This window comes from Antechinus flavipes, chromosome 4 (genome assembly GCF_016432865.1).
Source record: "Antechinus flavipes isolate AdamAnt ecotype Samford, QLD, Australia chromosome 4, AdamAnt_v2, whole genome shotgun sequence".
Lineage (NCBI taxonomy): Eukaryota > Metazoa > Chordata > Mammalia > Dasyuromorphia > Dasyuridae > Antechinus > Antechinus flavipes.
This window is the reverse complement of record NC_067401.1, coordinates 81279864-81304461: the sequence shown is the minus strand read 5'-3', so window position 1 is coordinate 81304461 and position 24598 is coordinate 81279864. Positions and strand designations below refer to the sequence as shown.

General features: G+C 39.9%; 1 protein-coding gene across 1 annotated transcript in view; it reads left to right on the top strand.

The window, feature by feature from the left end:
- ITPKB (inositol-trisphosphate 3-kinase B) overlaps positions 1-24598 on the top strand; it is a 166170-nt gene that overhangs the window by 124286 nt on the left and 17286 nt on the right. Inside the window, exons 3-5 of the mRNA XM_051993420.1 lie at positions 11099-11198; positions 13511-13724; positions 21178-21382. Coding sequence (XP_051849380.1) covers positions 11099-11198; positions 13511-13724; positions 21178-21382 — 519 coding nt within the window. The remainder of the gene's footprint in view (positions 1-11098; positions 11199-13510; positions 13725-21177; positions 21383-24598) is intronic.

Below are 24598 nucleotides of genomic sequence, written 5' to 3'. Positions count from 1 at the left end.
CTTTCTCCCCAGTTCTTAAGACTATGAGGGATCAGATAGGGAGAGAAAAAGTCATGAGGATTCAAATCCATTCAGTGACTTTCCACTTGCCCCATTCCATTTTCTTTCTTAGCTCTTAGACATAGAGGAAGATGAGTGGTTAAAAGCTTTCTCAGAGTCCTGGCTTTCTCAAATCTGAGGCTATTGAGGGGGAGAAAGAGAGACAGAGACAGAGACAAAGACAAAGACAGAGAGAAAGAGAAACATGGAGAGAACATTTCATCTGGGAAACTTTCTTTGTCATTTACCAGGGAACAGTTTTTACCTGAAGCAGGTTTAGTCCTTATAGGTCCAGTAATATAGGTTTCTGTGAATACTATAAAATCTTTTTTTACCCCCTTTCTCTTTCCTTATGGGCTGATTGGATCTCAACTTGCAGACATTTCCTCAGTAAGATTTCAAGCTCTACATTGCCTTTTTGGTTTGGCAGTGAGCTCTGCCAGAACCCCTGTGCCTTATTTTAAAACCAGAGAGGGGGAAAATCCCCCCTCTCTCTTTGCCAACAGATAGTAAAGAATTCTCCAAGAACAGAACCCACTCAGTTGAATCAAATCATTTCTGGCATTTATCTGGAAATGGAATATTCCATCGCCTTCAGCTCTGTTTAAGGGAGGGCTGCTTGGGGTTGGGAGGACTTCCATACCTTTGGCCCTTTGGGGCCCATCTCCAGGTCTAACAAATGCTTCCTCACGGAGGACTAGGAAAAGTGAAGCTGAAATTGGAAAAAAGCCCTAAGCATTCAGAACTTAGCTATGTTGGGAGGGAACTGGATTGTGTCCAATAGACTCTGAATACCTTAAAGTTTCAGGATAAGAGTATGTGTTCCCACTTCTTTCCTACTGCTCTCTCTCCCTTTTTCCTGGGAAACTTGGTCATTTGCTTCCTAACAGATAGAAGAGCACGCATAAGCATTCATAATCTGAAACCCCTCACAACTCTTGCACTATGTCCTTTCCCTTCAGAAATCTGAAGGTAACCATTTTCCTTCTTTAAAATGGGCTTGAGATTGTTAAGTGGGAATTGTTTCATATTTGTATCTCTACTGCCTAGCACAGAGACTAATCTATAGTAGATATTTAATAAATGATTGATTACTTTATCTATGAAATCTTTCCCTCTGTTCTTAGTCATTTCATAATTCTAAGGATCCATTTGTGTGACCTTATTCTAACCCTCCTTGAATACATATGTATAGCATATCTAGAGAGAGCTCTGTCAACTGTATCTAGTCTGCCTCCAAGGGATCTGTCTTTTTTGTTCTTTTGAATAAAACTTGACACCCAGTCAAGACTCAGTAAATATTTCTTAAGTGACTCATTATACTGGCTGATGTGATTAAATGGGCCTAACCCCACTTCTGGAAAAGAATCTTTCTTATATGTTCCCTGAAGAGAAAAGACAAGAAATTAATCTTCCTATCATACCTCATATAAGGTGCTGTTCCCCTGTTCAGAAACTGCCCATGGCTACTGATTATCTATGATTTCAGAGCCAAATTCTTTGGTCTGGCATTATTTGGCTATATCCTATCAAACAACCTTACCTCTTCCCATTCTCTATAACAGAACTTTCCCTTCACTGCTCCGGAGCACAGTGGCCTGCCTGGAAGATCCTTTCTCTTTTTCTTGTTGTTCAGTAGTTTTTCAGTGGTGTTCGATTCTTCATGATCCCATTTGAGGTTTTCTTGGCAAAGATATGGAAGCAGTTTGCCATTTCCTTCTCTAGCTTATTTTGTAGATGAGGAAACTGAGGCAAACAGGGTGAAGTGAATTGCCTGGGGTCACACAGCTAGTAATATGAGGCCAGATTTGACCTCAAGAAATCAAATCTTCCATATTTTAGACCCAGCACCATCACTTAGCTGCCTCTGCTCTTTCATTTTTGTTTTTTTCTCCCTCTATATGAAGTCCATTTATCCTTCATGGTCCAGTCCATGACCCTACCTCCTACATGTGATCATCTCAGATCACTTGGGACATTTCATCTCTGAATTAAAGGGTTAAAGACATAGTTAAAACAAAGAAGACATAGCTCATGCTTGCAGATTACAATTTATTGACATAAAAATAAAGGATAGAGGGAGAGACCCACTTAGAAATCTAAAGCTTCTCATAGTCTCAGGATCCATTTGCTGCCCACATTTAATCACCAACATTACAGATTCACCTTGAGTAATCTCTTCCCACTTCCGCCACCTCCAACATAGTACATTCCTTTGTACCTAAAAGCACCAATCCAAGGGAAGAAAATCCTATGTACCTATATAGATCTATCAATCAGAAGTAAGCTAGTTAAGGATATACACCTGAGGAATTTTTTTTTTTTTATGTTGTTTATTCCCTGGATGTTTCTGCATTAGAAACCATCAACCCTTGCCGGGAGGCCAGGTCTGACCAGACAGCCTCACTTCTTCAGCCATGTACTTCAAAATGAGAATTGTACTTATAGTTCAGTATATGATAAGTAATGATCCAGGCATCAGTAAATATTGATAAAGCGCTTACTGTGTGTCAGACACAGATGTTACAGTTTCTAGGTATGTTAGGTGTTAATAGAAAGATTAAAACTAGAAGAATAACTGCCCTCTAGCTTAAATTTTACTAAGGAAGATGAATAAATATATTCTTATATATGCATAATGATACAAAGTAATTCTTTTGGTACAGAAGGAATAAGAATTTAGGGTATCAGGAAGATTTCATATAAATGATGCTGTTTGAGCTGAGTCTTAAAGGTATCTAAGGAGTCTAATTGGGCAGTGAGGTAGTACAGTGGAGAGAATTTTCCAAGCCTGGAGTCAGAAAAACTTATCTTCCTGAGTTTAAATCTGGTCTTAGACACTAACTATGATTCTGGACAAGTCTTTTAACCCTATTTACCAGTTTCTTCATTTGTAAAGTGAGTTGGAGGAGAAAAAGGCAAATCACACCAGTATCTTTGTTAAGAGAACTCCAAATGGGATTGGACATGACTGAAAAACAATAACAACAAAAGGATTCTAAGAATCAGAAATGAGAAAAGAGTGCATTCCAGTAATAGGGGAATAGCCTGGACAAAGGCATGAAGATAATAGATTATTATGTGAGAGGAACAAAAAAGCTAGTTTGGCTGCAGCATAGAATATATATCTATATCTATATGTATATATATATGTATGTATATATATGTGTGTGTGTGTGTGTGTGTGTGTGTATTAAGACCAGAAATATAGGCTGAAGCCAGATTGTGAAAATCTTTGAAAGCCAAAGAAAGGAGTTTGTAATTGATTCTAGAGATAATGGAGAGCCAGTGAAGTTTATTGAACAGGCAAATGGCATGATCATTAAGTATATTACTTGACAGCCATGTCAGTAGGGATTACCAAGGATGAGGAAGGAGATTTGAGGAAGGGAGACCAATTAAAAGTCTATCATAGTTGTCCAGGAAAGACGTGACAAGATAATGGACATATAAATGGACAGAAGGAGATGTATATGAGAGATCTTATGGAGGTAAAAAACTAATAAATAAGAAATTCAGGGACTTTATTTAGTTAATCTCACTTCAGCAGATAGAAATTTTATCAAGCTAAGGCAGTAGTCAATGAAAAGGCCACTTAGAGCAACATTTGTTTTATATGTGAATGTCTTTTCTCTCCTCAGTTAGGGAAGGGATATAATTGTATACCTACTTCAAATCCCTTGGATAGATGAGATCTTAACTTGAGGTCTGAATTTTTAAAATAAATTAGTAACTTTATTTCAATAAAATGTACAAGATGACAAAGTAAATTTTATTTCAATAATTTTTACTTTGTAATCTTGTATATATATATATTTTTATGTATATAATAATTATTCTGAAAAGGGATCTAGAGGCTAGTTTACTAGATTTCCCAAAGCATCCATGACACAAAAAAGTGGAAAATCCCTGTTTTATTTTTTGGGGGGAGGAAGGCAATTGGAGTTAAATAACTTGTGTAGGATCACACAGTTAATAAGTGTCTGAGGTTTGATTTGAACTCCGGTCCTTCTGATTCCAGGAACATGTGCTCTATCCATGGTATATCTCACTGCAACAAAGAATCCTGTTTTAGTATCTGGAATAAATGAATGCATAAATGCATAATGCATAAATGAAAAGAAGAGAATACATACTAGAGGATAAAATTTGCTTAGATTCTTAAAGTCCTTCCTCATTTATGCTTCCAAAATGAATTCTCTTTCCATAGGTCTATCTTACATTGATGATTGTTATTGTTCCTCTGTCTTCTCTGACTTCTTTTTTCTTTTTTGAAAAATTATAATAGCTTTTTATTTTTATTTTTTTAATTAAAGCTTTTTACTTACAAAGCATATGCCTGGGTAATTTTTCCAACATTGACCCCTGCAGAACCTCCTGCTGCAAATTTTCCCCTTCTTCCCCCCATTCTCTCCTCCACCTGGCAGGCAGTCCAATACATGCCAAATATAGGTTGTTTTTTTTTTTAATACATGCAATAATAATTGTCAACATTCACCCTTACAAAACCTTGTGTTCCATATTTTTCTCTTTTCCTCCCTGCCCCACCCCACCCCTAGATAGCAAGTAATCCAATATAGGTTAAACATGTGCAATTCTGACTTCTTTCAAATCCCAACCAAATATCACCTTCTCCTTACCTAATCTTAATTAAATGGTGATTGCCTGAGCCCTGTTAAAGACCTTACCTTAAAAAGGCCAAGGTTTCCCATTGCATCCCATCTCCAGTCATGCTGATCGGTATCTTATACTGGATCCTGATGACTCTGGAAGACAGAGAAAGGCAAATAATCTTGCATAGCCCTTCCCCACTTAAATTTAATTCATTTGCATGCCATGGCATCAACCCCCAGAAGTCATGGTCTTCTTGGAAAACAAAGGACAAACAACAATAGCAACAAATCTTAAATTCTACCAGAAGTCTTTCCCAATTCCTCCTTAATTCTAGTGCATTTCCTCTGTTGATGATTTCCAGTTTATCTTGTATATTTTGTTTGTACATAATTGTTTTATTCCCATTTATTTCCCTTAGGCCATGAAGGCAGGACCCATTTTGTTTGTTTTTGACTGTTCTTTGTATTTGCTGCACTTCCTCTACTGCCTAGTGTGTGTGTGTATATATATGTATATATACATATATACATATATATGTGTGTGTGTGGATATATATATATGAAATGCTTACTGACTTGACTTGAATCTGGTAAAAAAAAAAAAAAAAAAAAAAAAACATCCATGAGCCTTTGGCCTTTCTGTCTGTAGAGAGCCAGGTTAACTCTGCCTCTGTTTGGAAAGAATTGAGAGTGGACAAGTTGGACCAAGGCATGCCCTTATTTCAAAAGCAGAATGAGCCAGGTAATGGTTTCCTATGCATTTTTCCACCGGAGCTGCCTTAATGGCTTTTAAAGGAGCTGGACAATCACTGCTTGTCTCATCTTGTGTAATTAGATTTTTCCATTGTTGCCCCTGTGCATTGTCTCCATTGATTGTTCCTGGAGCCTTCTGGGTTCCCAGATAAGAAATACCTCCGCCTTCATTAGCTTTCTGTTTTTCTCCCCATCAAAAGAATCTAGAAAAAAAACAATTTTTTTTTTCAGTACAGGCCCAGCCCCTTTTATGGCAAAGTTTCCTCTAGTTCCTGCAAAATACCTCCCCTAGTTTACATGAATAACTCTTGGCCTTGGGTTTAGGGGTTAATGTAATTGTGATGAAGATTACTGGTTGCAGGAGGAAAGTTTCCCTCTCCTTGGGCAGATTCAAGCTTTATGACTTGATGACTGAAACAGCTGTCTCTCAGCAAAAAGAGAAAAAAAATATAGATCTATGAAGTGGGGTTTTTTCCTCTTTTTTTGTTTGTTGTAACCTTGGGATTCAAAAGTTTCTGGCAACTGAGATGCTTCCTACCATCTGGCAGAGCATTGGGTTCTGAGTCTACTCAGCTGCCTTCTGGGATTCCACATGGTATTCTGACTTCTCCATTTCAATTGTTCTGTTCCATTTCTAGAATCAAAATCCAAAAGAGCATGGGATTTGCAAACAGTAGATATTATTTTGAAACCTGGGTTTTCGTCTTTATTCCTTTATTTTAGGACAGATCACTTACTCTTGTTTCCCTATCCATAAATTGGTGCTTGTGGTAATGAAGCAGATTAAATTCTTTGTACATCTAAATCCTATAAGAATTTAGGTTAGGAAATAGAGAACTTTATAGTTAGCATCACTGAGTATATATCATCAGTTTCTCAGAGTATAAATATCATCTCCATGCAGGAGATGTCATCAGAGTATAGCATCTGACAGGAGATAGATAAGGACCAACTCTTCATTCCTTCATTATTCTTTCTCAACTCAAACAACTTTTTTTTTTATTTATTTCTTCTTGCTGGTCTTGGGTCTTGTACCTCAATAATGCACAGTATCTAGTGAACACAAGACTCATTCATGATGTGTTAAAGTAGGGCACACATGGCTTCCATTGTTGAAATCATAGGATTTTGCACTGAAAAGGGCTATAGAGAGCATACAGTCCTTGAACAGCATGGTACAGTGGCTGAGGGAAAGCTGGATATGGAGTGCCAGAGTCTGAATCCTGGCTTTATCTCTTAATCTTCATGACTCTGAGCAAGTCACCTTTTTGAGTCTCAATTTCCTCATCTGTAATCTGAAAGAGTTTGAACAGATAATCTCCTTCAGCTTTAAAAAACAGCCCAATTTGGTATGGAAAATGCCATCCACATCCAAAGAAAAGAACTATGGAGACTGAATGTGGGTCGAAGCATAGTGTTTTCATCCTTTTTTGTTTGTTTTCTTTCTTGTGTTTTTTTCCCCCTTTGGCTCTGATTTTTCTTGCACAACATGGCAAATATGGAAAATTTTAAATGATTGTACAAATATAATCTATACCAGATTTCTTGCTGTTTTGGAGAGGGGATAGATAAGGGAGGGAGGAAGAAGAATTTGGAACAAAAAGACTTACAAAATGAATACTGAAAACTACCTTTACATATATTTGGAAAAATAAAATACTATTTAGGAAAAAAAAACATGGCCCCTCAAATAGACTTAGCATTTTTCTGGACTATATATTATTTTGGGTTAGCAAGGGTGTGTTCCTTGCAGAAAATACTTAAGAAACTAAATAGCTCAGCTCATTATGGAAATAATATGATGGATTGTGTTTCCATACTTTTCCCCATGAAATCTAGTGACAGTCTAGTCATTAGAACATTAGAGGATGTATTCTGTAGTCTTATATCATAGTTATTATAGATTATCACATACACGTACATATACACATACACCTACACACATCCATTTATATACATTGTAGCTCCTCCATTAAAATGGAAACTTTTTAAAGACAAGGACTCTTTTTGCCTTTTCTTTGTATCCCCAGCATTTAGTAAATAGACAAGCATAGGGTGAATACTTTGTCATTATCATCACTGTCATCAGTGATTGTTGATTGTTGATTATTGTCTTTGAGACTGAAGCTCAAGCCAGGAAAAATCTCTCTGGTACCTCCTTCTGAAGGAAGAAGCTGCCAGGAGCTAGAATCCTGCCAGTAGGTTTCTCCTGAGGGGGCCATAGGAATGCAGATGGTTAGGTTTATATTGTTGTTTCCCTAGTGGGAAAATGGGACATGGTGACCAGATATTCTGAATTTTTTAGGACAGTATTGATTTCAGATACATTGACCTATTATCTCCAAAAAACATCCCAGTGTTCCAGAACAACTGACATTTTAACAGATCAGCAGCAACTCAATGAATCAAGTCAGGAAGCACTACACTAAAAATATTCCTAATAGATAAAAGATTGAAACATGCCAGAAAAATGATAGATGATCATAGGCTAAAGAAAACCATAGATATTCATTAATTAATTATTCAGTCCCCAAATATTTATTAGGTATCTGTTCGGTACTTGGTACCGAACAGATACCTAATAAATACTAGGATACAAAGACAAAAATGAAAACGTTCTATACATTTATATATATATATATATATGTATGTATGTATAGATGGAAAGAGCCCTTGGTCAAAGTAACTGAGTTCAAGTGCTGGCCCAGCAACTTAATAGCCATGTAACTATGAAAAGCAAATAACTTTGCCTCTCGCAAACATCCCCCAAAAGAAATTAGTCTAGGACACATTGCCCAGCTGAGGAAGAAGACTGAAGCCACTGAGGGCACCAGGTTATTGTGAGAAAAGCACTTTGTAAATCTCAAGAGCTAGGAAGTGTTAAGTTTCTAAGGTCAGATTTAAGCTCAGGTCCTCCTGACTTCAGGGCTGATGCTCTATCCACTGTGCCACCTCGCTGCCCCAAACATATTGTTCTTATAACTATAAACAATTAAGGGCCAACTGTGGGTAGAAGTCCAGCTTCTAACATGTATTTACTAGGTGATCAACCCTCTAAGAGCCTAAGTTAGAAATGAGTTGTTCTCTGATCAATACACTGTTCTACGATAATTCCAAAGGACTCATGATGAAAAATGTTATTTGCTGAGAGATAGAGACAGAGACTTTTTTGATTCTTTTTTTGGGCAATATGGCTAAAGTGGAAATATGGTTTGCATTGTAAAGGGCTGCAGATAGTGGAGGAACACTGGGTAAGGTATAAGACCCTTCACCCCAGAGGAAACCTGCTGACAATGTCTAATTTGGCTCCCCACCTCCCTTTGGTGTTCTCACCTTTCCTGAGAAGTCAAGGAGGGCGTGACTACCTGTGTTCTACTTGAAGCAAGAAATACTTGAAGCAAGGGTACTTAGAGTTAGCACTTGCTCAGTGTGATTGATGAGATAATGGTTCTCTAGTTAGCACATACTAGTGCTGTAATGATGTAAACATGCCGAGGTATTTAAGAGCTGAGAGGACTGGAAATAACTCATTCCATCTTTGACCATGCTGGTGACTCTCTTGCCTACTTCACTTCTCCACTAAAGACCAAGGTGGGTCCAGAAATCCTCCAGAAAGCTAATCCGGACACTACATTTAATCTGCTTTTGGAAGATCAAATCAGATAATGCGTGTAAATGGAGTTTCCAGAATTTAAAAAGGCACATAAATGTGAGTGTTAGTTATATTTTGAAGGAAGATTTTATAATTTTAAATTTTGATCAATATACTTGAAAATTAATTCAGTAACCTCCAATGGCTCCCTATTACCTCTAGGATCAAATATATAATTCCCTTTTATCTTATTTAAAGTATTTCATAACCTGCCTCTTTCTACTTTTTTTCCTGTCTTTCTACACCTTACTCTCCTCCACATATTCTGAAATACAGTAAACTAGCCGCCTTGCTGTTCCTCTCTTATACAACATTCTATCTCCAAACTCCAAGAATTTTCAATAGCTGTACTCCATCGTCTTTCCTTCTATCTATCCACTTCCTGGTTTCCTTTAATGTCAGTTAACCTCAAATCTTCTGCAGCAGACAAGCCTTTCCCAGTTCTCCTTGTGCTTAGTACTTTCCACCGGAAATGATCTCCAGTTTATCCAGTGTATAATTTATTTATATATAGTTGTTTGCACTTGTCTTCCTCTTTAGAATGATTTTCTTTAGAACAGGGATGGTTTTTGTTTCCTTTCTTTATACCCTCTGTGTTTAACACATAGTATTATTGTTGTGTCTGACTTTTCATGATCTCTTTTGAAATTTTCTTGGCAACAAGATTGGAGTAGTTTGCCATTTCCTTCTCTAATTCATTTTACAGATGAGGAACTGAGGCAAATAGGGTTAAGTGACTTGCCCAGGATCACACAACTAAGTGTATGAAGCTGGATTTGAACTTAGGAAAAGAAATCTTCCTGATTACAAGCTCAGTGCTCTATCCCAGTACATAGTAGGTGCTTAATAAAGTTGACTTGACTAACTTAGTAACTATCAACTAGAAGATGATGATGTATAGGAAAATCTTCTAGAAATCACGGGGAAGGAGAAAGGATATAGAGGAGATAGAATTTCAGACCAGGGAGATATCTCAGAGGCAATTCTGTTCCATTCTGAATTAAAACAAAATTCTCTGTTAACAAGCACCTGCTATGTTCCAGGCATTGTACTCAGCTCTCTTGAGCAGTGTATTTTACAAGTGTTGCTTCTACTGAAGGGTTTCAATGGAAGGGAACCCATTAACTTCCCAAGTTAGCCCATTCCACTTAAAATAGTCCATATTATGAGTTTTTCCTTATCTTAAGGCCAAATTTGGTTCTTTACAATTTACCATTTCCCCTCTCCCTCCTCTCCACATTGTTCATAGTTTTGCTCTCTTGAGACAAGCAGAAAAAGTCTATTCCCTCTCTTACTCTCACAGCTTTTCAAATACTTGGAAATATTCTCTCCATCCTGCCCATCCAACTAATCCCTTTCCTTTCAGGTTAAGCAGCCACAATTATTCCAATCCTTCTTCAAGTTACCTGGTTTCCAGTACCCTCTACTTCCATGATGGGAGTTTGCCACACATGATGAAAATCATAAATTTTTTGGATTGCAATATGTATGTGCTTTCTGTCATGTGTCTATAATTCTCTCAGTATCATATAAATACTTGTTATAGGTGTTGCCATGTAGATACTGGCTCAATGGCCAACTACAACATTTCAAGTTGTAAAGCCAGTGAATGTTATATCAACACCATATAAGTATTTATACACATGTATGTATGTGTGTATGTATGTATATATACATACTAGGGGAAGAAAAACATTTGTAAGAAAATATATTCCAATATTTTGTTTACAAAACATAGTTACCATTAAAGTAAATTTAGAGCACTCAAGAAAGAGTGACCTGTTTTCACCTTCACCATTTGTTGGTCTCAGTCTCAGGCAAATACTGATTTCTCTGGGCCTAGGTGAATTCATTTGTCAGAATGAGAATTCCCACCTTCTCTGTATTCTGGTGAAGCACTTTTTGTGCCTTGAGGTTTACCAGAGGTACTGGTACAGTACTGACCAACTTTCAGGAGGCTCTCACCTTGCTTAGAATTAGCCTGATCAATAAGTAGAAACCCTCTTTCTAATGAGTAGGACTTTTCTTTGTTGATTTCTAGAGCAAATCATGGCGGAAAATCAAGAACATGGTGCACTGGTCTCCCTTCGTCATGTCCTTCAAAAAGAAGTATCCTTGGATCCAGCTGGCGGGGCACGCAGGTAGGAAGGAGAAGCTCCTTTGGCCACTCCCAATAGAACTTAGGAAGTCCCCTACACATTGAGGGGAGGGTGACATCCGTTACAGTCATGTCTTCCTTTTTGAGAAGTTAGAAGTTGAAGTTCAGAGGGCAGAACTTGGGCCCCAGAATATCTCCAAAGAATTTTGGGGTAGCTAGAATTAGAGTTAAGTAGAGGCAAGTGGGTGGTACAGTAAATGGATCAATAGGCTTGTAGTCAGGAAAACTCCAAATTTAAACCTGGTCTCAAAGTCACTTAGCTCTCATTCTCTGGGGAAAATAATAGCATATATCTCACAGGATTGTCAAGAGGACTAAATGAGATTATACGTATAATACAATGCTTAGTCTGGTGGTTGTCCCATAGTAGGCAATATATAATTAGCTATTGTTATCTATAAAGTGGGATAATAACACTAACTACAGAGGATTGTCATGAGAACCAAATGAAAATTTATGCATAATAAAATGTTTATTCAGAATGGTGGCTGGCTACTATATGTAAACGTTAGCTCTTATTATCTATAAAATGGGATAATAATGGGACTAACTACACAGAACCAGAAAAATATACTTTTGTATCACCCTACCATCCCTAGTACAGTACCAAGTGCCTGAGAGGGGCTCCATAAATTTTTCTTGATGACTGACACCACACAAGTTCTATCTCAACTCCCAATTATGGAGCCAAGGTTATACTCCAATTTTCCAAAGCTATACCAAGAGATCCATGTTCTAGTAGATCCTCCCAAGTTGAAAAGGCTTCAAGAACAGACCCATCTGTAGAAAGTAAGTCAACCAGCTAAACGCAGAGAAGTTCATGAAAGAAGTTTGGTTTCCCAGATTATTAATTTATTTGGCCGGAACAACTCACAAAGAACATCAACTAATTATTAAAAAAAACCCAAAACCTAACCACCATTTATTAAATGCTTACTGTATACCAGACTTTGTTTATAAATTTTATCTCTTTTGACCCTCACAAAAACCCTGAGAGGTAACTGCTATTATTATCATCTCATTTTACAGATAAAAATGACAACAATAGGCATTTATATAGAGCCTTTCTATGTGTTAGACACTATGCTAAGCTTTTTACATATATTCTCTACTTGATCCTTGCAACAATAAGCATTTATATAGAGCCTTTCTATGTGTTAGACACTATGCTAAGCTTTTTACATATATTCTCTACTTGATCCTTGCAACAATAAGCATTTATATAGAGCCTTCTATGTGTTAGACACTATGCTAAGCTTTTTACATATATTCTCTACTTGATCCTTGCAACAATTCTATGAGGTAACCGCTGTTATTATTCTCATTTTGTGGAGAGAAAATTGAGTTGAACAATGCAGTGTCCAAGGTTCACATCAGATCTTTCTGATTCCAACCTCAGCACTATCTAATGGATCACTTAGAGGATCACTTATAAGCTTCTTGGGTAGAGAAAATTCTCCCCTACTCCTTTAACAATAGATCCTTGAAATGTTGAAGAAAAGTAAATGTGGAAGGAATATGGAATTAAATGAACAGACAGCTCTTTGAAAAAAAAAACTATTTTTAGTTTTTTATATATCATGGACTCCTTGGGCAGACTGATGAATCCTAAGAGTTCCTTCTTAGAAAAGTGTTTTTCAATGCATAAAATGAAATTTATGAGATGATAAAGACAAAGATTAGTGAAAATGATGGTGTAATTTTTTTTTTAACTATCCAAATTCATGTGAAATCTCTTCTCAGACAAGGTTATAAGCTCCTGGGCTAGAGTATTAGGGCATGTGTCTGCTCATCCCTTGCTGTACTTTCCTGTTCCCCAGTGAGGGAGATATGAAAGCACAGAGATCAGCCCTCAAGGGGAGTTACTGAGACCAGGAGAGGGTCCTGTTGTGCCCTAAAGCAGAGCTGTCAAATAGAGTGACCCATTCCTTCTTTGTAATGCTTGTGAATGGCAGCAGAGGACTCTGTTAAAGCTTCTGGCCATGTTTTTAACAACTGCTCAAGCAGCTGTTGAGTTGTTTATGGCTCTGTGGAAAGAAATGGAGCCATTAGGATGCATGTGAAGAGCACATCTGAGGTTATGACTTAGAGAATTTCACTTGGAAGCCTGGAATGAAAGATTTTGCCAATTCAATTTATTTCATTTTCATCCAGTGCTTGCTATTTATAGAACAGTACCCTAAGAATGGATGTGAAACAAAGTTTACGTTAAGACACAACCTTTAGATCCTTATGGACCTTATAGTATAACAATTACTTGGGGACCAAAGTCTTTTCCTCTGTCTTGTGATGCAGGAAGTTTCAAAGCAGCAGCCAATGGCCGGATCTTGAAGAAACACTGTGAATCAGAGCAACGTTGTCTTGATCGCCTTATGACGGATGTTCTGAAGCCCTTTGTCCCTGCCTACCATGGGGATGTAGTGAAGGATGGAGAGCGGTACAACCAGATGGAGGACTTGCTGGCTGACTTTGACTCTCCCTGTGTGATGGACTGCAAGATGGGAGTCAGGTGAGCTAAAATTATGTAGTAATGGAGTCACATAGTCATAGAGGGGTTTTTGAGGAAACTGATAATTGAAGGAGAACCTCTAACTAATTGTTGGGCCATGGGAATGACGGAGAGGTTGAAGAAGTGTTCTCTAGTTCCTAGACATCTCAAGAAGCTCGAGCCTTTTTCTAGGGATGGTATCCAAATTCAGCTTCATTCAAGTTGGTAGTAGAAAGACATGATTAGGACTAGAACCCAGGTTAGACCTTCCCTATACATTTTATGGTCTGACTCTGGATGACCTCCCTTTGGATTAAAGTGGGGCCTGCTCCAAGACCTCCCTCCCTGAGCTAGACTGGAGGGATGACCTCCAGAGAGTGGTTTGAGATGAGTTCATGTTGCCAGATACTTTATCTTCTATGCTTAGCTTACTTAGGGAACAGTCAAATAGTAGGAAGGCTGTTGCATGCATAGTCGTGGAAGAGAATAGTTTGGGGAAAGGATAATGTAAGCATCAAACAAGATGATTACTTGCTTATAATGGAATGATAACAAGGAAGCTAAAAATACATTTGGCTCTCAGGTATTTCCATAATGAAGGGAAGCAATGGATGATAAAAAAATAATTGTTCATTCAAAACATTTTATTTCTGTTTAGCTTAGGGATACAATCAGAAATGCACAACAGGAATCAGAGAGATACTCGTCATCTACGACCTTCAACTCAGCTAGAAAATGAAAAAGGGTAGATGGGTTTGAGTGGTCTTACATAAACCACAAAGTATGTCATCCCTTCTGGTATTTAAATACTTAACTCAAACCCTAAGCCACTAACAGATGACTGAGAGTTAATGGTATTCCTGCTACCTAGAGGTCAGCAACATCACTTTGGGAATCATTGGCAAAGTAATGGGTACATATAGGTTGGTCAGAGGCATAGAAGAACAAAAAAGAAAAAAATTGCGGAAGATCCAGTTGTTAGAGTGGTAATAATAGTGATTATAGCTGACAGTATGGCACTTTAACATATGCAAAATGCCTTTGTGAGCATTATTTCCTTTGATTGACTTGAAAATCCTATGAGATAAGTACTGTTCTTAGCTCCACTTTACAGAGGTTAAAATGGAGACTTGAGAGAAGTCTTGCCCATGGCCACACAGCTAGTAAATGTCAGAGGCAAGATTCAAACTTGGCTCCTTCTTATTCCTGGGCTATGGTCTTTCCATTGTTTCACATTATCTGCCTAAAAGAAGCTTTTGATGAATTTATGTATGAGCAAGCAATTTGCAAACTGTAAAGAATATACATATGACAGGAACATTTTAGTATTGTTATAATGAGAGAGAGAGAGAGAGAGAGAGAGAGACAGAGAGACAGAGAGAGACAGAGAGAGACAGAGGACAGAGACAGAGAGAGACAGACAGAGAGAGAGACAGAGACAGAGACAGAGAGACACACAGAGAGAGACAGACAGACAGGGAAAAAAACAGAAAGAGGGAAACAGGCAGGCAGGCAAGCAGATAGACTGAAAGACAGACAGGCAGGCAGAGAGAGAAAGAGGAGGGAGGGAGGATGAGGGAGAAGAAAAGAGAGAAGGAGGGAGGGAGTGACAGACAAACAAGCAGACAGGCAGAAGGAGAGAGGGAGAAACAGACAAAGAAAGAAAGAAGAGACAGAGAGACAAAGAAACACAAAGAGAGAAACAGAGAAATAGAGAGAGAGACAGAGACAGACAGACAGACAGCATGGCCTACTGGAAAGCTAATCTTGAACCCAATACCTGAATTTAAGTCTAGTGTCTGGAACTAGATTTGGATACATTCCTTACCCTTTTAGTGCTCTAGACAACTCTACAAGATTCAGAGTTTCAGAAAAGATGCTGACCTGCATTGGAAAAGGGAGTTTCTTCACCTGAGAGTTCCCTATACTAATAAATCAATCAACATGAATTTATTAAGTGCCTACTTTGTGCCAAGCACTGGGGATACAAGTAATCCCAAGACCAGCCCCTCTCTACTAGGTAGAAAGGGAGAGCAGGGAATACAACAGGTATCTAGAGCAGACAGCACTAGCAAGTTCTCATGAGCACCTTTTCTTTCTGACTGTTGCCATTTAGCTTCTTTCCCCTCCCCAGGTGCCTCTCTGGAAGCTGCTTGGCTGGGTAACTTACTTAGCAAGTCTGTTTGCCTTGAGGACGCCTGGTGAGCTCTCCTCCTTGGGTTCAGGTCACATTGTGTATTTTGTGGCTCTCTTGCCAGGCTCAATCTGGGTGTGACCCAAATGGGCACAGAAGAGTAGATGGAATAAAGTCTTTATTAGGCTCTTCCCATTGCTGTCCCTGGATGGTTTGGGGAGGTGGGTGGGTTGGAGTGGGGTCAGAGGCATAGTAGAAACATCTCTCTCTGTTTGAATTACCTGCTTTGAATTTTTATGGGAAAAGAGCTAGGATTTGGCGTGAAGATGCCATGGTTGGCAGATCATCTTCAAAGGAAAGGGACAAAATGGAGACTGGTATAAAATCCAGACCACTTACCCTCTTCTCCTTTCTACCTTTTGAATTCCTTATATGAAATATGAACTATTACACTAGAGTGCTTTTTTGTGTCTTTAGTTATTGTAGAGTGAGGGTTGGAGGAAAAGGTTAGGGAGCAATAGATAAGTAAGAGATACCAGTAATAAAACCTGCATTTCATCTTTCTCCTTTGTTGCCCTAAGTCCCATTATCTTCTTGAAACACAGGGAATAAATATGTTGGGAAATCTGGACTTGATCAGATATTAATTCCTTATTTTACCAAATTTCCTTTCTGCCTCTGAAAGACCTTCCCAGTAGATACTCAGCTGAGCTGCTCTGGAGCCCAGGGTAGTATCTCCCAAGTGGGAAATAGGAGACCTTTCTTTTAACCAAAACATTATAGAAAAGCTCATCCTGCCTGGAGGGGAGTTGAGTTCTGGTGGCAGTATAAACAGATGGAAAATATTCCAACTGGCGCTTATCAGAGCCTTGCCCAAAAAATCACATCCTGGTTTGGAGAGATCACTGCTGATAACTTTCTGAAAATTGGCTTGCCTGAGTCCCAGCCACTGGTCTTGCGTACCTCCTAAGTGGAGAAATATAATTTGTTCCTCTTATTTAAGTCACTGGAGAGAAAGCAGAGGGGTCTCTGACTCAGGGCCGATAAAATTGTTACCTTCACCCCCTCTGCCCTCTCACAGTGAGATACAGTGCATGGGAGGAAGGAAACTTCAAGTTCCTTAGCCTGGAGAGTTTCCAGCAAGGCTAAACAGCATCCAAGGGGACGCTGCCAGGCTTAGGGAGCAGTCAGGGAAGGATAGCTACCTAGTTCTTAGTCTCCCACTCACCTCCCACCTTAGTACTTCTCATGCTATAGCATTCTCATCCCTATATTTCCATAAATTTGTCCTACAGGCCTCCATAATGGGGGCATCCATTATTCTCAGTTTTAAGGTCAGCTCTCCATCTTCTACCAGGGGTCCTCAAACTTTTTAAATAGGGGACCAGTTCACTGTCCCTCAGACTGCTGGAGGGCCGGACTATAGTAAAAACAAAACTTTGTTTTGTGGGCCTTTAAATAAAGAAACTTCATAGCCCTGGGTGAAGGGGATAATCATCCTCAGCTATCGCATCTGGCCCGCGGGCCACAGTTTGAGGACCCCTGTATAGACTATGGCATCATTTTGGCTCCCTTTTGCTACCTCAATCAGTCATTCAACCCTTGGTATCGCAAGGGTTCCAAGGGCAGAGCCCATATGTAGTTATTTATCTGTTGACCCTACAAAACTGGTTTGCCTTCTCTTCTAATTATAAAAGCATTCAGTGTCTTTTACACAACTTCTGAGTCAAGTCATCATTGGTATCAGACTACAGCCTCTTTTTGACCATCACTGTCTTCCGGGTTTTGGGTTACTTATAGTCCTGATCTTTCCAAGATGATGATAATCCTTGGTAAGAAATAAAGAGGGATCCTGGTTATACAATACTGGGTTGTTTTGAGATTCAGTCCTTTCCTTAGAGAGGACTTCAGGAAAAACACTGGGCTCCTTCACTTGATCTCTTGCTTCTCTCAGTCCTTAGTCATCTCCCATATTCCCCCTCCATTCAATGTAGGACTCTTCTTGGTGGTGTAGCTACAGTCAATCAGTCCAGTTTCAAATCCCAGCTCTTCTCTGTGAGCACTTTTTTTGTATGAGTCTGGAGAAAGTACAAGTAGAGAAGGAAGGGCTTTGACCTTAGAACCTGGTTCCTGTTTAAGAAACCACATGGGAGGTGTTTTGCGGAAGTATAATCCCTGACCCTCCAGTCCCCTGGAGTCTAATTTCTCGCCCTTCCAGAAGATGTCTATTGAGACGGAACCAGCTCTCCTTCCCAATAAGGCATACGGCTCATTTACTGATCTGAGTTCCAGATCATCTATTTAGAAATTGGTACAATATCCGATGAGGGCAGCTAGGTGGTGCAATGGATAAAGAGTCAGGTTTGGAGTCAGAAGACTCATCTTCCTGAGTTCAAATCCAGTCTGAGACCATTATTATCTGGACAAGGCACTTAACCCTGTTTGCCTCAGTTCCTCATCTGTAAAACTGAGCTGGAGAAGGAAATAGCAAAATCGCTCCAATGTCTTTGCCAAGAAAACTGAATCACAAATAGACAGACAAGACTGAAAGGATTCAATAGCAAGATATCAGATGAGTCAAAAATGGCATCAAAACAGCTCAGTGCAAAAACATCCTGTTTAACACGCTTCACTGTGGTATCCTTGATTGCAGAAACAGGGTGTGTGTGTGTGTGTGTGTGTGTGTGTGTGGATTGAGTGGATAAGAAAGAGATGTCTCAACAGTTTTCAGTACTTCTTAAAAGCTACAAGAACCTCAAGAAGAGGAGTTTGTCTTTTTTAAAAGTAGATTCCAAGCTTTCCCCCCTTTTCCTTTCATTTGACTTGTGCCGCCAGTTGGTTCCATGGTCTAGCTTGACTTGGATGATCCACAGCTTAGAGGCGTTAAGATTCCTATAAAAGACCCCTGAGAAAGAATGGTCAGCTCAGAAAAGGCTGGGGAGGGGAGTGGGGGGGCAGGAAGGACAGAAAACAAGGCTGCATGAGATAGAGAGAGGAAGAGAGAATTTGGGAGGGGGAGGCAGGCCCAGGAGAAGGAAGAGGGTAGGTCTCTAGCTTGAAATAAGCTGCCTGTGTGGGCAGCTTCCACCTACGCAGAGTGGCCAGAGGAAGACAACTTCCCTGTAATGTCACAGACATTGTTCATTTCTGTTTTGTCACATGCTCCTTTGGGTAATTTTGGAAGCAGGCTGGGGGAGTTTAAAAAGAGAGAGAGAGAGAGAGAGAGAGTCAAGCAGGCAGAATTAGGAACAGGCAAAAGGTCATGCTCATCCCCTATAGAGATGACCTCCACTCTTGGGGTCCAGAGCCAAGAGTCCAATAGGAAAAGGATGCTTCCTTGGGGTATCACTTTACCCCAGTGACTCTGGGCCTTTTGGGGGGATAAACAAGAACCAAAGCATATTTATGTTCCCAAAACATCACCAAACCAACCTGGGTTGTTTGGGGGGATAAGAAAGAGACTGATCCCATTTATGAAACAGTTGAATCCTTGAGCTTTTTGCCCTTTCTAGGTTCTTCACAAACTGGCTCCAGCTCATCCCTCCAGTGTTATTACATTGTACTCCCCTTCTTGCACATTATGGTCTTTTTTTTTTGCTTTTTGCTGAGGCAATTGGGCTTAAGTGACTTTGCCAGGGTCATAAAGCTAGGAAGTGTTAAATGTCTGAGGTCAGATTTGAACTCAGGTCCTCCTGACTTCACGAATGATGCTCTATCTACTGTGCCACCCAGCTGCTCTTATTATGGTCCTTCTAAACTGACCACTGACCTCCTTAAACCTGTCCCATTCTGGCCCCCTTGATCCTGGAGGTGTATTCCAAGATCATAGCCTAGAATACCTTTCCCCCTCAGCTTCTCTTCTTAGAAACTCTGAACCCAAGTGACTCCTGCATGAAATCTTTCCTGATCTCTCAGCTTCTCATCCCTTCTCCCAGATTTAATATTTGTAATGTATATGTCAATACATATCTATCTATCTATTTTTTTTATCTATCTATCTATATGTCTTCCCTTCTGCTAGATTGTAAGCTCCCTGGGAACAAGGACTGTTTCCCTTTTTTAATCCTTATTATTTGCAACACTTAGTAGAATTTTCCATGTAACAGAGACTTAATAAATACTTGTCGACTGATTATTGTAAAGGTACAAATTCCAAAGCTGTCCCACTCTCTTTTTTGTGCCCACGATGAAGTCCAAACTACCACCTGCTGGATAGAAGGTAGGAGGGATGTGGGCTGACCTATGACAAAATTAGAATTAATCACTGTAGGGACTTGGGCAGCAACCAAGGCACTCATAGAATGTTTTTTTTGCAATGGAATCAGAAAGAACATGTGTTTTGCCTCCTCTTCCTTAGCTGGGGGTTCCAACCATGCTGTAGCCTTCCCTCCCCCAGCTCCCTGGGGTCTCTTGCTTTTTATTGCACTGAATAGGCTTGATTTTAGACCACAGTCTCTTTCTTTCTCTTCTCAGCTAGCTACCATTATGTTCAATTACATTCAGATATTAGTTGGATACCTGCTGGATGTAAAGTAATTTGCTAGATTCTGGGACATAAAGAGGAAAAAGGTCACAGCTGTTATGTTCTCTCCAGAGAGAGCTTTGAGTACAAGATTCCAGCCCTGGGTATCCATCTCTCCTTGGTGGTCCATTAAGTGAAGCTTCCCAAATTGGATGCTATTTCCTTTTCTCCTCCCTCCTGTTCCAGTGGAAAGAGTTCTGGCTTTGAGGTCAGAGGAATTGGATTTGATTCCTGGATCTGGTCAGTATTACTTGAGGCATATCATTCTTCCTCTGGACCTTGTCTGTTAAATGGAGAGTTTAGACTAGATTAAAGATTCTTAACCTGGGGTCATGGACTAGATTGTAGATAGATTTCATGATCTTGGGTGAAAAGAAAATTATATTTTTATTTCCATATAATTGGTTTCCTTTTTAATCCTGTGGATTTTATTTTCTGCTTTCTGAGAAGGGTCTTTGAGCTTTACCAAACTGCCCAAGGAGATCTGTGACACAAAAAAGATCAAGAACTCCTGGACTGCTTCTGTGACCCATTCAGAAATGGCTTTTATAGACTTAGACCTATAACACTTAGACCCTGGAGTCCTCACCCAGCTAACTGATTAGATGCCTTCATCCAAGTCCCTACATTTCTTGTACTAAAATGGAAATGCTAGAAAATCCTATCCTGTTTCCCTCTTCTTTTCCCACCTTTGTTGCTACTTCTGTTGGTTAAATATGTCCAGATAGCAGGAGTCCGAGTGGAGTTGGATGTGTATCCCAAAATGGCAGCATGCTAATGGCACAGAGAGCCTTCATGCAGCTTTGTACCCCATGCAGGACCTACCTGGAGGAGGAACTTACCAAAGCTCGGAAGAAGCCTAGCCTTCGCAAGGACATGTACCAGAAGATGATTGAAGTGGACCCCAGTGCCCCCACAGAAGAAGAGAACAACCAGAGAGCAGTGACCAAGCCCCGATACATGCAGTGGAGAGAGACCATTAGCTCAACAGCTACCCTGGGATTCAGGATTGAGGGCATTAAGGTAAAGAGGGAAGTAGGGGATGGGGAGATGGGGCCACTCAGAACCGGGCTGAGGAACCACATGGATTTCAGCTCATAAAAACCCACCCTTTGGAGCCTTTCCAAAAAATAAGTCATGGAATTACTCCAGACCTTTTGTTATTTCTGAGTTGTGTCTGACTTTGTGACCCCATTTGGGGTTTTCTTAACAAAGATATTGGATTTGCCATTTCCTTCTCCAGCTGATTTTACAAATGAGGAAACTGAGGCAAACAGAGTGAAGTGACTTTCTCAGGATCACACAGCTAATAAGTATCTGAGGCCAGATTTGAACTCAGGAGGATGAGTCTTCTTGACTCCACCCGCTATGTCATCTGGTTGCCCCTAGGCAGCTGTTCCTCCAGGTCACGGGGTTATTTCCTTTCCCCCATAAAATAGAATTGAGATGTTGCACACATATTGCTTATATCAGCCAAACTCAACTTGCCTCTAAGAGAAAGACAGTGAAATTTTCAGTCGGTAAAATCAGACATCTTGATAATCTGAGCGTAAAAATAGATTTAGAGCCCAAACCAGAAGACCACTAGATCCATGTACTCCATTTTATAGCTGAACAAACTGGGAGGTTAAGCAACATATTCACTGTCTGATGTCTGAGGTCAGATTTGAACTCCAATCCTCCTGATTTCAAGTCCAGCTCTCTCCGTACTTATTCCATACTGCCTCAACATGGTGTCGGGTCCTAGATCACCCAAGCATTCACCACAGCTGAAGTCTTAAAATAAGATTAGCTGAGAAAACAGGTTTCACCCCTTAAGGGAAGGAACTTTCTGGTTGGTCTTCCTACAAAAGGCTAGCCAGAAATCAGTCTTACCAGTTGGTCAGCCCCACAGAGGCCCGGTCATCAGGGGAGGAGGATGGTTGGGAGGGGGCAGAGGGGGAAGCCATATAAGCTTCTTTCTCCCAGCATCCAGGAAGCTGGGGATTGTTTATTCAGCATCGAGGAGGCAGCCAATGCATTGCCACCCAGGGCAGAAGCAATTCCCTCCCAAGGAACAGCCTGCTCAGTCAGAGAGCAGATCTGATCTCCTATTAAAAAGCAATAACCTAAAGAAAGCTTACATTGATTAAGTTCTAGTACTGTGCAAGAAATGGTTAGAGCATCAGCCTTGAGCCTGGGAAGGTCTGGGTGTGAATTGCTCATCTGATTCGGATTTCTCATATGACCCTGGGGAAATCACTTAGGAGTTGCTACAGGTTAGGAGTTGCTACAGCTGCCTGTAGCTTCTAAAATCCTAAGGGATAGAGAAGGTAAAGATCTCTCTAGGTAGAGAAAATTCCTCTTCCAGCTCTCTCTACCAAAGAAAACGCAGGTTCAGTCCCTGTAATAATAGCTAGCATTTACATAGTTTGCAAAACATTAAAATGAACTCAAGGAATTGTCACAAATATCCTGGGAAATAGATCCTGTTATTATCCCCATTTCAAACTGAAGCAGCCAGAACTTAAATGGCTAGTCCTAGGTCACACAACTTTTAAGTGTCTGAACAAAATAATAATAATGAGTAACATTTACATAGCACTTTAATATGTGCTGGGCACTGTGCTAAACACTTTGCAATTATTATCTCATTTGATCTTCTTATCTCTCCTGGGACTTGGTAATATTATTATTCCCATTTTACAGATGAAGAAAGTGAGACATTCAGAACTTAAGTGACTTATCTAGAGTTACACAGCCAGTATCTGAAACAGAATAATAATAATAAGAGTAATAGTAATAACAGCTAACATTTATATTGCACTTAGTACATAACAGGCATTATGCTAAGTGCCCTATAATTATTATCTCATTTGATCTTCACAAGTACCCTGGAAAGTAGGTGCTGTTACTATCCCCATTTTATAGAGGGGCAGACAGAACTTAAGTGATCTGTCCAGGACCACATGGCTAATGACTAAAGCTGCATTTGAACTCATGTTTTCCTGACTCCAGATCCATGTCCATTATGCAGCCTAAAAAATAGAGAGCTTTAAAGTTTGCAAAACACTTTTACAACTATGACCTTATTTGATCCTCACAATTACTTTGGTACGTAAGTGCCATTATTATCCCCATTTTACAAATGGAGAAACTGGGGCAGGGAAGTTAAGCTACTTGCTAACAAATGGCTAAGGGTAGATTTGAATCCTATTTGTCTTGACCCTGAGAAGAGCATTTTATTTACTGCACCACCTGATTGCCTCTCTCCAGCTCATCTTAGGCACAGTGGGATGTCTCTCAGTCTCTGCAAGCCATTGAGGGCTGCAAAATGGGGAGACCAGAAATAATGTCATGCTAGGAAGAGGGAGATAATTGCAGAGAAATCCAGACAGATTTCTGTGAGAAACTCAGGAGGGAAGAGGTCCCCTGGATGTTCAGAGAAGGCTTTTTGGAGCCGGGCTAGGGAACAGTGGGAGCAAAGGCAGGGCAGGGGAAGGAGGGTGAATGGGGGTGGGGGGTGGGCAAGAGCACAATTTTCCCGAGTAACTAATGAGAGCTACAAATGATTAAGTCAGAACCTGTCAAATCCCATTTATTCCTCCTTCAATAAAACACTTTCAATTTCTCTCCATTTTTCTCCGGTTCAGACAAAGGTCTCTTATCCGGCTTCATCTACGGTCAAAGGAGGTGATTCCTATGAAGTCGTGGCTCACTCTTCTCTTTGTTTATTCAAATGTTCCCAGCTGACATTTCAGATACACCTGTCACATAACACTCCAGGGCAGCCCATCTCTGTAAGTGAGGTCATTGGAGAGCAGGTTGGAGCCAGATGTACAGAGGGTCTCTTGAGGTCATCTTGTCTGACCTCCTGCCTCAGTTTAGGGGATCTGCCTCTAATCCTTCTGATCTCTTTTCAGAGATACCCAGAGGAGGACATTGCATCCTCCTTCAGTGTCCCGTCCTGTTCTTTACTGTTAGTTCCAACTTTTCCCCGTAGAGGCTCATGCAAGGTTTTGATTTTGAATTCGAGGTTTTGATTTAGGATTTGTGATGAATTTATAAATAAGACGCTGTCGGGGTTGTATTACACCGCCCATGATAAGTTCAGCTGCAGTCTCATCTTTTCAGGCAACATCTAAATTTGTACTCTTAATATAGTTAATAATAGTCCAAAGAGACTCCTTTGCCCTGGTTCCCCAGTCACTCGTCTACCCCTAAACACAGTGATTTGCTGGATAATATATTTACCTTTCG